We start from the raw sequence: 17,978 nt of genomic DNA on the forward strand, positions 1-17,978 counted from the left end.
CATGACAGTGAATGACTTAGGTTGGGTGGACGGGCTTCAACTAGACAGCACTGCACAGTCAAGTGTTGTCAAACAATGCATGCATGTTATCAATGCTTGACCATCTGTCAATTCACCCTTCCCTTATCTGATGACAATGCAGTTTTCCTCACTTGCCAGATTTAGTGGCCACTACTTTAACCACCTCCGCAATCCTGTATTTGTAACTAGCACTGCGACCTCATTTAGTAAAATACCTCTTATCATTAAAAACACATACTCATCACTGTCGTCCTGGTCTCCCTCTACTTCTGCAATGGCTGAGTCCAATATTCTCCTAGGTCATTTATCCTCCTCCTGTCGCTTCACATGACCCCATCACTGAAGCTAGTTTATATGCATGGCTTCATCCACTTGAAAGTGTAATCTGTCTACTAAACAGTTAATAGTCTGTTTGCTAATGTGTATGTTCAAATACAAGGATGTGTGTGTTGAAGGACACAAACTTAATGAATAGTTTCAATAGGCTAAATACTAGGAATACATATTAAAACATTACTTGCTGAACAGGGTTAATCAAGTATTTGTGAAAAAGTTCAGGCCCTTCTATCGGGGTGTAATTTTGATTAGTATTAGAGGCAAAGGGTATGATTTAGTTAGACAGAAATCTTGTAAGCAATTTGGCTTATATTGATGAACTTGTTGTAATAGTAGATTACGCTCAAAACTTCCAATTTTAATACCTTGAACTTCAAAAGGAAATGCAGTAATCAAGGGACACTTAACTCTAAGCAGAGCAAGAGTTGAAAGTAGTGAAGAGAAATGATAAGTACCAAGCTCGATAGCTGCAGTCGCTTAAGTGCGGCCAGTATCCAGTATTCGGAAGATAGTAGGTTCGAACCCCACTGTCGGCAGCCCTGAAGATGGTTTTCCGTGGTTTCCCATTTTCACACCAGGCAAATGCTGGGTCTGTACCTTAATTAAGGCCACAGCCGATTCCTTCACACTCCTAGCCCTTTCCTGTCCCAACGTCGCCATAAGACCTATCTGTGTTGGTGCGACTTAAAGCAACTAGCAAAAAAAAAAAAGTATTCCCCTGAAAAAAGTCAGCCTAGCATGATGAGGTTAAGGCAATAAGAGCTCATGAGAATTCTTCAAATCTGACTGAATGGATTAAATCAGAAAGCAGAAAATATGCTAAAATGACATTTATAGACACCCAAACCTACCAACAGTATCAAGCATCAAGAGCTTTGCTAGATTCTCACAGATACTTGAAATATCTCTATCTGAATATAAATTCAACCATCTACACACTACAATAGGAGAGATAAATGAAAATATTCCTGATTTACACCTGTAGAGTCACCTGAAGATACATGACCACATGAATATAACCAACAGCCCCGCTCATCTTCATAACCAAGCAGCTACCCAGTCTGTGATTGATTCATATGGTTTCTTCACACCTTCCCAGAAAATGGATGGATACTGATTCATCTGAAGACCCAACAAGGCATCAATCCCAGTCTAATACATGCATGTCCTAATAAGCCACACTGTTACAACACTCAGATCTCTCAGTCAAGAACATGTGGTTGATGACCAAGAATAACACTAACCCCTACAATGAGTCAGAAACATCAGCAGTGAGCAATTTACCTAAAGGAGAAACTAAGACAGACATTGTAATAAGTTTTTAAAAGCCCAGTAAGTAGCAAATATCCTAAAAGTTAGTAAAGAGGAATAATTATTTAAAATAATGAAGGCATGTTTAAAGGCTAGAGCAATGAGAGCAATACAAATTATATAGACTGAATTTCTCAAATGAGAGCAAAATAACTAAAATAAGATGTTGAAATTATGTAAATTGAATATAATTAAAATAATTATAAGATTATTTCATGATTTCTACAGAATACTTTTGCTTTTCAATCATTAACCTCGAGCCCATGGTCCAAGCAAAAGTGTTTTGAATACAAATTTTAGAATTTTGGGATGCTAGAAATATCAGTTTTACAAAATAAATACGACACTGAATTTGAAACTATTTACTGCCCCAATACCGTATGTAACCTACAGGTTACAGTGGGGACTTAATGTTTGTGATGGAAAAGTATGGGATATTTTCTTTGTACAATGTTGGGTACTTTAAAATGCACTAAAGTTAAACATCAGTTCTCTATATTAAAATACCTCAAAATAAGTGGAGAAAAAAACACATTCATACAAATTTAGGTTGAATGAGTCAACACACTAAAAGTCCACAAGTCAAATAAAACAAATCATAACTCATGGAAAACTTTGTAGCAGTTCCGATTTTCATTCATACACAGAAACACCTTACAAGTGGAACACTTGACCGTACATTTAGGACTGTCACACCCTGGCAGACGGCAGTGGGGAGGTTTCACATTTTCCGGGATTTCTGGCAGATGATCAACATTCTTTTTGCGGAGGCTGCGTGAGGCAGAGATGTTGCTGCCTTCCTTTTTTTGGGCGAACATTCCAAATGTGGTTCTGTTTGTTTGATCTTTCTCTTCCATCTCAACTTGTGACTGTGAGTTCATTAGTGAGTGAGCCACCTCTACTCGAAAGGCCATAAAGTCAAGCTTCTCCCTCTTGGGCGTTTTTTCTGCAGCTTCAGCTCATCTATGTTCTATCCACGAAGCAGCCAGAACAAAATCAATCAGGAGGAATATCAATCGTATGGTACAATTTTTGGTACAAGCAAGAATTCGATACATTGCTATAACTCGATCTAAAAAATCCACTCCTCCCATATTTTCACTGTATGAGAGGACAATCTGAGGGCAATCTACAAAAATATATTATTTTGTTTTACTGCACCAGCGACAACACTGACTCACTGGCTCAGCCCCTATTTCACTGGAAGCTAAAATGACAGGCTTGTTGTCATACCATTTAACAATTGCTACTTGACCGTCATCTCTCACTAACATATCATGGGTTCCTCTTCCTGCTCTTCTCACTTCAGAATCAGTCCGAAGCTCATCAGTCGGTATTCTGTTTTTCTGCAAAGTTCCTGTGCCTTGTACTTCACACTCAGAATGGAGAATATCCAACAGATGAAATCAAGTGAAAAATCTGTCCATGTATACTGCCGAGCCAGGTGGTAGAGATCTACATAATCGAATTACCACTTTTGCACCGATATCCAGATTGTGAAATGCAGCATCATTCAGAATACTATCTCCCTTTCCTTCATAAAAAAAGAAAAGTCAACTGGTAGCCCATCTGGAGCAGCACAGACAAAAAGTAACGCATAACTACCTGCCCCCAGAATGGTACTATTTGTTCATCAATGGAATGTTTGTCACTTCGTAGGTTATCTAGGCAAGCCTGCTGAATGTTTTTGATCAGTGGTTTCAACTTCCAATACTTGTCACTCAATTTTTCATTTGCATTCCACTTCTATGTCATCTACAAGTTTCAGGTTAGTCCTTATCTTGAAATATTTTGCTCTTCATATTTTGCCCGCAATCTGTGGGACCCGGGTCTTCCTGGCCCAATACATTCGTATACGGGGATATTTCAAATAAGACATAATAATGGTGGCAGCAAAAAAGTTCCTCATCTCTTCTACTGTGGCATCCAAATGAATCCCTTTGTCACATAGGTATCTGCAGTTTGTAAACTCTGTCAGTGTGGCAAATATGTTGTTTACAACATAACTGTAGAATGTTGAGAGAGGAGAGAGTATTTTCGGCTCTTGTACAGGTTCTGATGGAGGTGCTGGAGAAAATGGTTGAAATACATCAGACCTCTTCCAGATACCCTCGTACTGGACACTTTCTCGATCATTTTCTCCTTCGCCATCTTCTTCATCCTCCTCCTGAACATGTGTCCCGTTGGGGGTCACAGGAAGTAAAGTGACAAGTTCTTTCATACTCGTCGTCAGAAAGGTCTGACATATCGGACACGTCCCCATTGACAATATCCAGAATTGCACTGAAATCAAGGCCTAAAAAAAGAAACAAACATTGTATAAAATATTACTTCAAGTGAGATCCCACTTTAACCTATAGGTTACAAGATATTACAAGATATGCCACTGTTCGTTACACTTTGCCGATTCCTATAAAATTATTCATGAATTACGTATTAGTGAACTTGTAGAATAATATTACTACTCTTTTTTTAGGATACTAGAACTATTATTATTACTGGAAAAGTGTACTTACTTTCACTGTAAACATTTCCATTTCCATTTTGTAAACATTCATTGTGACCAACTGTGGTGAGATAAGTGTCTGAAAATCAGCGCAGCCGATGCTGCACTCTCTGAGATGGTATTGGAATCATTAGTAGCGGCCTGCACTGCTTGGCAACCAAGATAAAAAGATTCGGAACCTACGTAACCTATAGGTTACGCAGGGCCCGAGGAGGTTAATCAGGACCAGAGTCTGCGTAATTAAAAATGAAACAAAGCAAATGTGAAGTAAAAAGAAGGCAGGATATGCCAGAGCATCACAGTTATATTCATCACATTCTTATTCACACCACTTAAAACTCCCCTTCCCCCCCCCCCCTTTTTTTAAATATTTTGGGTAACATGTAATAATTGTTTGAATTAATAGAAATGATTAATTTCATGACACAACTGATGAAAACATATTTAATAATTTTTCAACTTAAAATGAATTTCTGCTTTTCATTCACTCATAATAAACAACTTATAAAAAAAAAAAAAAAAAAAAAAAAAAAATTAAAAATTTTTTCTTTAATGAAACATGATTGAAGACAAATTTTCTAACCTAATATGTACAGAAACAATAAAGAACAACCAATAATAAGACTTGCTTTCCTTCACAAGAACACAATAGGTTTGTAGCACATTTGACACATTCTGAGTTTGCAATTCCCTGCTCATGCACATTTTACAATGTTCTTTATGTGTTGTTTGATATGGGATGATTTAACAAGCAATTCAGTTTAAAAGTCTTTCAAAACTAATGAAGTTGGCAAGGACAATATTTCCATAAGAAAAAGTCATCAACAGAGACAATTCTCAACTGCAAAACACTGAAAATGGCAAATGTCACAATATGAAAATTACCATGAGCACTTGTAAAAAACACTGGAAGGAAAATTATGTGTTATCTTTTGTGCTTGACATAATCAACGTGCACCAGAATAGACATGTAGTTGCAGAGTAATTTGAAGAAATGCTTCATCCTAAAAAGTCTTCACAATACTCCTATCCCTGAACCACAAAATACTGATGTTGATTTGTTTTCTGATGTAAATTCTGTTCTCTTAACCAGCTGCATGTTCCACATCACAAGGTACTGAGGAATGGTAGTGATAGTTTGTCAGAATCAATAAACTATTTAACCTTTCATGGACTGGAGAAAAAAAGTAAGCCACAAAAATAGTATATTTATCACACAATCACACAATTAATCCCAAACACGACAGATCATCTTCTCTCTCTTTTCCACGAAATCCCTTTCAATACAATCCAAATCAAACAGTTTTTCCTCCATAGTCAACAACACACACAAATTCATTTAAAAAAAAAAAAGAAAGAAACGGTGTCTCTATAAATAGGTGTGTTGTTCGAAAAAGTCACATACACAAAGTGTCAAAAATTGTCGTAAGCATTCGGAGTATATATCATGGTATTAACGAACCAGTTCAAAACTACACGATTTATTGCTTTCAAGTTTTGCATATATGCAGTAACTTCACAGTTTGTGAATGACATAAAATGCAAAAGAGGGTCTTCGCAGATCCCAGTTCCTTCTCCCTTCACAGAAGTCAAAGGCAGCCTCCTGAACAAACTTACTGACACTCAGCCACTTCACTTTGTCAGTCTAATATCACAACAAGTTCGTCTATTCCCTTTATGTTCAACTTCCTCCATGGTTTCCTTGCTGCTCGTCGAAGTTCTACTCCTGTCAGCTGTCTCCTCATTTTCCTGAAATTCAACCAGAACAAGAAAATCTGAGGTAAATGCAGAGACATGGCCTTTGGAAATAAAGAAAAAAGAAGGAAAGAAAGAAAGAAAGAAAGAAAGAATGAAATCACACTCTCTCCAATTAGGGCTTCTTCACCTATTATAAGTACATATAGTTGAATATATAAAATTTTCTCTACCGAAAATCCCATACTAAATACTAGTTCTAGTGATAAAGATTTATCAGTTGTAATATCTTATCGCATCAAAGTACAGTACTATTAATATATCAAACATCAAATTTGATTCATTCATTCATTCATTCAATCAATCAATCAATCAATCAATCAATCAATCAATCAATCAAGAATCTGCATTTAGGGCTGTCTCCCAGGTGGCAGATTCAATATCAATTGTTTACATAGCTTTTTCTTAAACATTTTCAAAGAACTTGGAAATTTATTGAACATTTCCCATGCTAATTTATTCTAATCCCTTACTCCACGTCCTATAAATAAATATTCGTCCCAATTTGTCCTCTTGAATTCCAACTTTATCTTCATATTATGATCTTTCCTACTTTTAAAAGTTCCACTCAAAGTTCCACAATCACTCCATCAACACAGTAATTAAAACTGAGAGGACTTTTCCTCTTGGTGAAATTTAAAACTTGACTTTTCATCCCATTGACCATCATACCATTGTCAGCTGTCCATCCCACAACATTGTCTGGTCCCCCTGGAGTCGTTCACAATCCTCCAACTCATCCACTAATCTATACAGTACATCATCCACAAATAGCCTTATCTGTGATTCCAGTTATTTACTCGTATCAATTACAGTTGAAACTGGTTAGGACGTCCCTCTCTAGTGTGTTTCCCTGGTCATTACATCATTATTCCTAAGTCCCAGTTCATGTCCTATTAAATATATGCTAAAGAAACCTGGATAGCACATTTATGTCAATTTTTAGTACGTTTGTAAATCCCACCATAAGGAATTTAAATTAGCGTTCCGGGCCAAGTTGCATGCACGATGCGCCATTGCATGCTAGCGTGTCGGCCTACAGCTACAGGGGATAGTATTCTATTTACCTTGGCTACAGTGAGCGTAAGTCCCAAGCCGGATTTTGCTGTGGTTATTTGGATAGCGCAACAGTACCTCGTCTGAGTGTTTGTGCTTAATTTTTGTTTGTAAGTGAATTGTGAAACAACGCATGTAAATTAGGCCTACTGTACTTATGTATACAGCTGATGTGTTGGTGCTTAATTTTATGTTTGTAAGTGAATTTTGGGTGAATTAGGCCTATTGTACTTACGCATAGGACTAGCGGTTTGCAGGACATTCAGTTATGGAGAAGAAGAAAGCTAGACAGTTTACCAATGATGAAAAATTGAAGTTTATTGAGAAAGTGGATGCTAATCCACACATGGAATACGTGCAAATTGCCTAGATATTGGACGTTCCTACCAGGCTTTAAACACAATTTTAAGCTACTGAAAGAAGATTGAGGATGCTTGTTTGGCAGGAGGAAGTAGCCAAATGAAACGTGTCCGTGAAAGCCAGTTTCCAGCTTCAGATGATGTTCTGGTGAAATGGTACAAACTCGGGCTTCGAATATTCCTATTGATGGAACATTGATTCAGGCCATTGATTTAGCTGCCAGAATGGGATTATGTAACTGCTGGGAATCTTAGAGGACTATAGGCCTGATGATATTTTTAATGTAGATGAAGCTGGGCTATTTTTCCAGCTTCTTCCTGATAAAAGGTAGGTGTTCAAGGGTGAGAAATGCCGTGGTGGTAAACTCAGTTAAGAGAGACGGAGAGTGCTGTTATACTGCAATGAGAGTGGTATGGAGAAATTGACGCAGTCATAATTGGGAAGTGGAAGAATCCGTGCAGTTTTATTTGGTACTGTGTATTTGGTACACAGCAAATACCAATGCTTGGATGACGTCATCAATTTTTGAGAACTTCCTGCGAACTCTTGATGCCAGAATAGGAGTGCAGCAGAGGAGAATCGTACTGTTCATTGACCGCTGTGCTGCGCACCCATTTGATACATCTTATTTGAGAAATGTACATGTAGTGTTTCTTCCCGCAAACTGTTCAAGCCATCTCCAACCGCTGGACCAGGACATCATCCGGTGTGTGAAGCAGAAATATAGAAAGATTCCCGTGCAGAAGAGATTGGCGTTCCTGGAAACAGCTTCACGTAAAATCACAATTTTGAATTTTGCAACGTATGCTGAATGTGATGAAAATGTTGCCACCTGCAATGTGCAGACAGTAGACGAAATTCATGAACAGTGATGATTGACAAAGAGAGTAACGATCAAGACCCTGAGAATGAAAATGTAACTGATGAAATCTGCACAGCAGTACCAACACATTCAGCAGCGGTAGAAGCTACGGACATAGTGCGGCGTTACGTGTCAAGTTTTGTTGTGGATGACAGTGTAATGGATACTCTTGTATGTAATTTGGAATGAAAGAAGAAGCAGTCTACATTAGGGATGTTTCTTACAAGCAAGTAATGATATGTAAGTCACTCTGTATATTTTTAAATGTGTTGCTTTATTCTGAATCAAATTCTTGATATTTTTTGTACATTTTAAAATTTTTATACAAGTATGATGTACAGTTCGTGTTTCTAAGAAATTTTTTCTTGATGTTTTACTATGTTGGTGTTCTTAAAATGTATTATTTCTTTCTTCATTTCATTGGTTATAATTGTAAACACTTGTTTCTTTGTCTTTATTGTAATTATTTTTACATTCAGACCTAACTTTAAACTCAATAGCAAATGTTTTCTGATTTTTTTTTTTTTTGGTGCAAGTTTCTTCCTTATGACTTTTTTCGGTCCTCACAAAAACGTCCTAACCAGTTTTACTGTATCCAACAATACTGCCCAGTGGGACCCATCTTAATCGTTACAGAATCAGGTAACATTTCACCCACTCTAATTATCCGACTTCTATTTTATAGAAACGTAGCCACCCATTTAACTACTGGTTTGTCTAGTCCAATAGCCCTCATTTTTTCAGTTAATCTCCCATGATCTTTTCTATAAAAAGCCTTGGATAAGTCAGTAGTGATACACTCCATTTGATCTGAATCTAAAATATCTGCTAAATCTTGCTGGAATCCTACAAGTTGAGCTTCAATGGAATATCTTTTCTTAAAATTAAACTGCCTTCTATCAAGCCAGTTAGTAATTTCACATACATGTCTAATATAATCAGAAAGAATGCTCTCCCAGAGCTTACAAACAACATATGTCAATCTGACTGGCCTGTAATTATCTGCATTATGTTTATCACCCCTTCCCTTGTACACTGGGGCTATGAATGCAACTCTCCATTCATTTTATATTGCTCCTTCATGTAAAGAGTAATCAAATAAGCATTTTAGATATGACCCTATATTCCAACCCATAGCGTTTAAGATATTCCAATGAATCTTATCAATCCCAGCTGCCTTTCAAGCTTTCAACTTTTGTATCTTTTTTGTAAATGTCTTTATCATCATAGATAAATTTCAGTAATTTGCCAGTGTTAGTCATCTCCTCTATCTGGACATTACCTTTGTATCCAACTACCTTTACATACCGCTGACTGAATAATTCTGCCTTCTGTAAGTCTTCACAGGTATGTACGTTATATTATAACAGGGAAATAAAGAGATTAAGAAGGAGGTGCTTTGTTGTCCCTTTGTTCATTAATGATTCCTGGAATGTCCTTTCTCGAACCTGTTTCTGCTCTAAAGTATCTATACATATTCTGCCACTGTTCCCCAAAATTCATATCACTGCCAATTATGTTCGCCATCATGTTATACTTAGCTGATTTTTTCCATTAAATTCAATTTCCTAGTAAATCCTTCAGTCTCTCCTTACACCTGCAAACATTCCTACCTTTTTCCTTCTTTTTTTTCTAATCTGCACCTCCTCCTTAATCTCTTTATTTCCCTGTTATAATATAAGGTACTTACCTATTTTTACACTCCCAACTATTGTTTTGAACCCACCTGATGGGCTGTTCACATTTTTAGTTACAATTTTCCACTGATCATAATTGCTCTTTAAAAATATCACCATGCCTCCAACTATATGGTATTTCCTAATAGTCCTACTTTTACAACATTTCTTTCTATCACATTTATTTTTAACTACGACAAAAACAGGTCCAGGATGACTTTACCATATCAGTTTGATTTCTCTATACAACTCATCTGGTTTTATCAGCACCATATCTAGAATATTTTTCCCCTCTAGCTGGTTCCATCACCTTCTGATTCAGCTGTCCCATACTAACTTATTCACCATTTGTTGGTCATGCATTCTGTCATTCACATTCTCTTCCCTGTTATCATTTGGCAAGTTCAGATCACCTGCTACAATAATGCTCCTTTCTGTGTCGTTCCCCACATAGCTGACTTATCAAATAATTCTGCATTAGCGTCAGTGCCAGCCTTGCCAGGTCTGTACACCTAGAATTTCATGTTCTTCATCCTTAACATTTTCGTAACTTACAAATTATTCTTTCACCAGTATGAATACTCTCCCTCCTATTGTTCCTAACCTGTCTCTACGATAAACACACCAGTTTAAAAAAAAGCACACCCTTCCAGTTCCGCAAGAAAAATTCAGCATCCATAATACCACTTCTCAGCCATGATTCAATTCCTATAACAATATATCGTAAATCTATATACATACATACATACATACATACATTATCATTATAGACTGTTATGCCTTTCAGCGTTTAGTCTGCAAGCCTCTGAGAATTTACTAAACATCGCCACAATCCTCGATTTGCAAGTAGTGTTGTGGCCTCATTTAGTTCTATACCTCTTATCTTTAAATCGTTAGAAACCGAGTCTAACCATCGTCGTCTTGGTCTCCCTCTACTTCTCTTACCCTCCATAACAGAGTCCATTATTCTCCTAGGTAACCTATCCTCCTCCATTCGCCTCACATGACCCCACCACCGAAGCCGGTTTATGCATACAGCTTCATCCATCGAGTTCATTCCTAAATTAGCCTTTATCTCCTCATTCCGAGTACCATCCTGCCATTGTTCCCACCTGTTTGTACCAGCATTCATTCTTGCTACTTTCATGCCTGTTACTTCTAACTTATGAAGAAGGTATCCTGAGTCCACCCAGCTTTCGCTCCTGTAAAGCAAAGTTGGTCTGAAAACAGACCGATGTAAAGATAGTTTCGTCTGGGAGCTGACTTCCTTCTTACAGAATACTGCTGATCGCAACTGCGAGCTCACTGCATTAGCTTTACTACACCTTGATTCAATCTCACTTACTATATTACCATCCTGGGAGAACACACAACCCAAATACTTGAAATTTTCGACCTGTTTTAGTTTTGTATCACCAATCTGACATTCAATTCTGTTGAATTTCTTACCTACTGACATCAATTTTGTCTTCGAGAGGCTAATTTTCATACCATACTCATTGCACCTATTTTCAAGTTCCAAGATATTAGACTGCAGGCTTTTGGCACAGTCTGCCATTAAGACCAAGTCGCCAGCATAGGCCAAACTGCTTACTACATTTCCACCTAACTGAATCCCTCCCTGCCATTTTATACCTTTCAGCAGATGATCCATGTAAACTATGAACAACAAAGGTGAAAGATTACAGCCTTGTCTAACTCCTGTAAGTACCCTGAACCAAGAACTCATTCTACCATCTATTCTCACTGAAGCCCAATTGTCAACATAAATGCCTTTGATTGATTTTAATAATCTACCTTTAATTCCATAGTCCCTCAGTATGGCGAACATCTTTTCCCTCGGTACCCTGTCGTATGCTTTCTCTAGATCTACGAAACATAAACACAACTGCCTATTCCTCTCGTAGCATTTTTCAATTACCTGGCGCATACTGAAAATCTGATCCTGACAGCCTCTCTGTGGTCTGAAACCACACTGGTTTTCATCCAACTTCCTCTCAACGACTGATCGCACCCTCCCTTCCAAGATGCCAGTGAATACTTTACCTGGTATACTAATCAATGAGATACCTCGATAGTTGTTGCAATCCTTCCTATTCCCTTGCTTATAGATAGGTGCAATTACTGCTTTTGTCCAATCTGAAGGTACCTTACCAACACTCCACGCTAATTTTACTACTCTATGAAGCCATTTCATCCCTGCCTTCCCACTATACTTCACCATTTCAGGTATAATTTCATCTATTCCTGTTGCCTTATGACAATGGAGTTTATTTGCTATCCTTTCCACTTCCTCAAGTATAATTTCACCAACATCATTTTCCTCCTCCCCATGAGCTTGGATGTTTGCAACACCACCCTGATGATTTCCTTTTACATTCAGAAGATGTTCAAAATATTCCCTCCACCTCTCCAGTGATTCCCTGGGATCTATTATGAGTTCACCTGAATTACTCAAAACACTGTTCATTTCCTTTTTCCCTCCCTTCCTAAGATTCTTTATTACTGTCCAGAAAGGTTTCCCTGCTGCTTGACCTAGCCTTTCCAGGTTATTACCAAAATCTTCCCATGACTTCTTTTTGGATTCAACAACTATTTGTTTTGCTCTGTTTCTTTCATCTACGTACCAATCCCTGTCTGCCTCGACCCTTGTTTGGAGCCATTTCTGATAAGCCTTCTCTTTACGTTTACAGGCTGCTCTCACTTCATCATTCCACCAAGATGTTCGCCTTTTCCCATCTTTACACACAGTTGTTCCTAGGCATTCCCTTGCTGTTTCTACTACAGCATCCCTGTATGCTACACATTCACTTTCTATATCCTGAACCTGCTTACTGTCTACTGTTCGAAACTTCTCACTAATCATATCCATGTACTTCCGTCTAATTTCCTCGTCCTGGTGACTTTCTACCCTTGTTCGTTTGCAGACAGATTTCACTTTCTCTACCCTAGGCCTAGAGATACTTAGTTCACTACAGATCAGATAGTGGTCTGTATCATCGAAAAATCCGCAAAAAACTCGTACATTCCTAACAGATTTCCTGAATTCAAAGTCTGTTAAGATATAGTCTATTATGGATCTGGTACCCCTAGCCTCCCATGTGTAGCGGTGAATAGCCTTATGCTTGAAGAATGTATTCGTAACAGCTAAACCCATACTAGCACAGAAGTCCAGCAAACGCTTCCCATTCCCGTTAGCTTCCATATCTTCCCCACATTTACCAATCACCCTTTCGTATCCTTCAGTTCTATTCCCAACTCTCGCATTGAAATCGCCCATTAGCACTATTCTATCCTTGCTGTTGACCCTGACCACGATGTCACTCAATGCTTCATAAAACTTGTCAACTTCATCCTCATCGGCACCCTCACATGGTGAATACACGGACACAATTCTTGTCCTAATTCCTCCCACTGACAAATCTACCCACGTCATTCGCTCATTTACGTGCCTAACAGAAACTATGTTGCGTGCAATGGTTTTCCTGATAAAGAGCCCTACCCCAGACTCTGCCCTTCCCTTTCTAACACCCGTCAAGTACACTTTATAATCTCCTATCTCTTCCTCATTATCTCCCCTTACCCGAATATCACTTATTCATAGCACATCCAGATGCATCCTCTTTGCTGACTCAGCCAGTTCTACCTTCTTTCTTCCATAAGCCCCATTAATATTGATAGCTCTCCATCGAATTCCATTTCGTTCGCCAAGTTGTTTCCAAGGAGTCCCTCGCCTGTCAAATGGGAGTGGGACTCCGTTACTCCCATAGGTCCGAGGCTTGCTTAAAATGTTCTGAGCTCTGTAAATTCATGAAGCAGGATGCTGCCTTACTTGCACATAGTCCAAGTGAGGATCTCTCCTCTAACGGGTTATGGACCACCGGTGAATTGTATAGTCCTAGCCGCCTGAGCACAAGGAGGGCCACGACTCAGAATATGTCCGAGATGCCCACTCCCATTCCATAGCAACTGGTATCCCGACTCTCAGGACCACTTACTAGGCCACTCAGCCGTTACCCATGGTTCACGAACTAGGACATGACTACAGTAACCCACAAACATGAACCATGGTAAATCTATATACACCGGGCGAGTTGGCCGTGCGCGTAGAGGCGCGCGGCTGTGAGCTTGCATCCGGGAGATAGTAGGTTCGAATCCCACTATCGGCAGCCCTGAAGATGGTTTTCCGTGGTTTCCCATTTTCACACCAGGCAAATGCTGGGGCTGTACCTTAATCAAGGCCACGGCCGCTTCCTTCCAACTCCTAGGCCTTTCCTATCCCATCGTCGCCATAAGACCTATCTGTGTCGGTGCGACGTAAAGCCCCTAGCAAAAAAAAAAAAAAAAAAATCTATATACGTATATCAAATTACTTAATTCTATTCCTTTCTTTAAAATACTCCTACAGTTTATCACTAACAATTTAATGTCATCCTTACTTCACTTCATGCTTCCCATAACATCATCACCACTCCATAGGCCACTCAGTTTCCCTGAACGTACCTCCTTATAACTCTTCTAAACAGATCCCCAAATTTATATGTACCATTGCAGTTCAAGAGAAAGCCATCTGAGCACAGATCCCTTATCTCTTGCCCACCCATCAGGATCTACAAATCTCACTCCCAATTCCCCACATAACCATTCCATGGACTCATTTAAATCCCCAATCACCCTCTAGTCAGTATTACACAGATAACAATCTCTGCTTCCTTAAACTTCTTCCATGCAGCCATAACCATATCCTACACATCCCCCAACTATGTTAGTACCTATTCCTGCTTGTCATATGTTACTGGTACCAACGCAGGAAGTTATCAAGTTCTCCTTTCTCTCCTCCCTCCTTTCTATTTTCCTCAACACCTGCCTTAACCTAATTCCTGGATAATACTCTACCATGGTTCCTATTCCTACATACACTTTCCCCACATGCATGACAACCGAGTCACCCATGACCGGAGCCTCAACCAAATAATTTTATACACCAATACCGGACAGCTCTATCTCACCAGCATTGAGTGGAGTGCGAACAGTGACAGTGGTGACATCTAGCATGTTGGTGAGAACTGCATACTTGTCTATGCTACAGTTGAGAGGAACACATCTACACTCATTGGATATATTTTTTGTTAAAATAATTGACCCATCACAATAATTAAGAATGAAATTTTAAAATATGAAATGCCTTCATAAACATTAGCTGTGCCTTTTTGCTATGTCATTAAAATGAAAACAGAATTTGTTTGAGGATCCATCCAGCCTCTGGGAGGAATATTTAATGACTACTCTCTTCTCTTCTTTCTAGCCTTTTCCCAATTACCTGGCGCAGCACTTTGTATAGACTTAGCCTAGTTTGGTGGCCGGATGCCTTTCCTCACACCAATCATATATGGAGGGATATATATTCACTATTGCATGTTTCTGTGGTTGTTTTTCGTGTGATGTGTTGTATATATTTGAAGTTGCATATGAATACGAACACAAACCCGTAACCCCCGATCTACAGGAATTAACAGACGTGATTAAAATCTCTGACTCACCCACGGATTGTACCAGGGCCCTATGAACCAAAGGCCAGTACGCTGGCCATCCCGTGGTGGTGATTATTGTTTTAAGAGGAAGTACAACTGGCCAACTACCCTCTATTAACACTAATCAGAAGGGAAATGGAAGAGGTCCAACACTTCAAAGAATGAAGATATCATTAAAAAAAAGGGCCACAAAGCACTAACCATTCAGCCAAAGTGCAAGAGGGGGCAGATAACTTAACAAAATGATTTATTGAGATTTTGGGAAAGAGAAGCTGCAATTAAGGAACAGGAGTTTTGGTTCATTATTTTTACTACTACTACTACTACTACTACTACTACTACTACTACTACTATTACTTCTTCGATACGGCCGATCTTTCCAAACTCTATAGGAGAACTCACCTCACGCTGCTATCTCACTTCTGCTGTACTTTGAATTTTCTGTGCTACCTCTAAGATAGACATAAATAAACTATATATATGTGTGTACAATACATATTGGTGTTATGTGAGTGAACTACAATGTTCCTGACAAGGAAGAAGTGTTCAGAATTTCCCAAAGTCTCTTTCACAAATTTATGCATGAATTACCATACACATGTATTCAATTAGTTGGACTGGTGTTCAAGCCTATGACAATAATACTCTGAAATAATTTTCTTAGGCCCAGTCAAGTGGCTCAGACGGTTGAGGTGCTGGCCTCTGATCCAAATTGGGCAGGTTCGATCCTGGCTCAGTCCGGTGGCATCTGAAGGTGCTCAAATACGTCGGCTTCGTGTAGGTTGATTTACTGGCACATAAAAGAATTCCTGCGGGACTAAATTCCGGTGACTCAGTGCTTCCGATAACCATAAAAGTAGTTAGTGGGACGTAAATAAAAATATTATTGTTATTATTTTCTTAGAGTAAAGAAAAATAAAATAGTGATGGATTCGAAACTCATGGCATACCATTACGCTACAGGCCCCCATTTTCGATTGTGAAATTTATGATACTGTTTAACAATGTGGACCCTCAAGTTTGAGTGTACCAGAGTTCCATATTTGTTAATATTATTGGTTTACCTCCCACTAACATTTCAGTCGAGTATTTGATTGATTTCTTAATATAAGAGACATAGAATGTACCCTCGACACAGATGCGAGGTCATTACTTTTCTTTAATACATGCGGTCCTTATCAGTTCCCGTGCCATTATCTTGCTGTGTAATTTGTTCAATGCATAAAACTTTTCCTGGAATATAACTGCAGTGTAAGATTATATTATATATAATATAATTATATTATACAGGGTGAAGCGAAATTCACGTACTCTGGCATTGCAGCGCGACTCCTCATATGCCAGCAATAAAAAAATGTCTCTCACAAAAGTTCGTCCTGCGAGTATATCCGGCAGAAAAAGAACGTTGAAGAGTGGCAATCTGGCAACACTGTAACCACATGAAGGGTAAGTATCTCTGTCAGCACGTACTTCTCGTGATGTACAGTTGGTGCAGTGGATAGAGTTATGGGTTGGCATGCAGGAGCTCGAGGGTTCGATCCTGGGTTGAGGCACACTTTTTTATTTGCTAATTTCCATCGGACATTACATACTGTAATACAGTAAGACACCGTTTTTTAGGTCACATGTATCCTACATTTACGAAATTTAGTAATGCTGAACACGTAACGCACCTAGTAGATGAAATGATGCGAATAAATTCACGCCCACGACGTGGAAAGGGCGTCTTTCAAAGCTGACCAATGAAAACGAATGATCGTACCTGTTTAGGATCGTAGTATATAAGTGCAAATGGTTTCTAGAGGACCTGCTGCAATCACTGTTGACGATTAAGATGCCAGATACCATACCACCTGGACTACATTTACGAAATAAAAAACATACACCTCAAACTAGGATTGACCCCTCGATCTCCTGCATGCAAACCCAAAACTCTATCCACTGCACCAACTGTACTGCACGACTAATATGTGCTGATAGAGGTAGTTACCCTACATGTGGTTACAGTGTTGCCAGATTGCCACTCTTCAACGTCCTTTTTCTCCCGGATATACTCGCAGGACGAACGTTTGTGAGAGACCTTTTTTTATTGCTGGCATGTGAGGAGTCGAGCTGCGACGCTCGAGTGTGCGAATTTCACTTCACCCTGTAAACACCACTCCATGTGCCAAGAATCATATAGACAGCAATATGTTATTGAAGAGTTGGTCACACCAAGTCATGTAGGAAACAGCACCATCAACTTTCTTGCTGAAAACTGCACGCTGTCCAGTATTGTCATATTAAAGTACAGTATTTGCCTCAACCCTACCCTCCTCATTGGATCCCCTCCTCTCCTGGTCTCCCTTCGGTTCCCTTGATGCCAGCAGAATCAGCTTCGTCCTCCATTTTCTCTCTTCCTCTCACTACACTGTTCCACCTCCCTCTTTCTACCCTTTACCGTACATTTCCCTTTCCTACAGGTTCCTTTCCTCTTGCCCTGTCCCTCCTCTGTAAATCTTCCCTGATCTCCATCTTCCCCCTGCTGATCTACCTGCAATGAATGACTCATAGTGATTCTTCAC

The 17,978-nt window shown here is 39.1% G+C and overlaps 2 protein-coding genes across 9 annotated transcripts in view; one reads left to right on the forward strand and one right to left on the reverse strand.

The window, feature by feature from the left end:
• The window catches only part of LOC136863930 (RAB6A-GEF complex partner protein 2), a 457,043-nt gene that overhangs the window by 410,106 nt on the left and 28,959 nt on the right, over positions 1–17,978 (forward strand). The window lies entirely within an intron of this gene.
• LOC136863928 (metastasis-associated protein MTA3) overlaps positions 4,591–17,978 on the reverse strand; it is a 901,938-nt gene continuing 888,550 nt past the window's right edge. For all 8 annotated transcript variants that reach the window (XM_067140366.2, XM_067140364.2, XM_067140363.2 and 5 more), the window contains one exon: positions 4,591–5,923. In XM_067140366.2, coding sequence (XP_066996467.2) covers positions 5,916–5,923 — 8 coding nt within the window. In that variant the 3' untranslated portion in view covers positions 4,591–5,915. The remainder of the gene's footprint in view (positions 5,924–17,978) is intronic.

Source organism: Anabrus simplex, chromosome 2 (assembly GCF_040414725.1).
Source record: "Anabrus simplex isolate iqAnaSimp1 chromosome 2, ASM4041472v1, whole genome shotgun sequence".
NCBI lineage: Eukaryota > Metazoa > Arthropoda > Insecta > Orthoptera > Tettigoniidae > Anabrus > Anabrus simplex.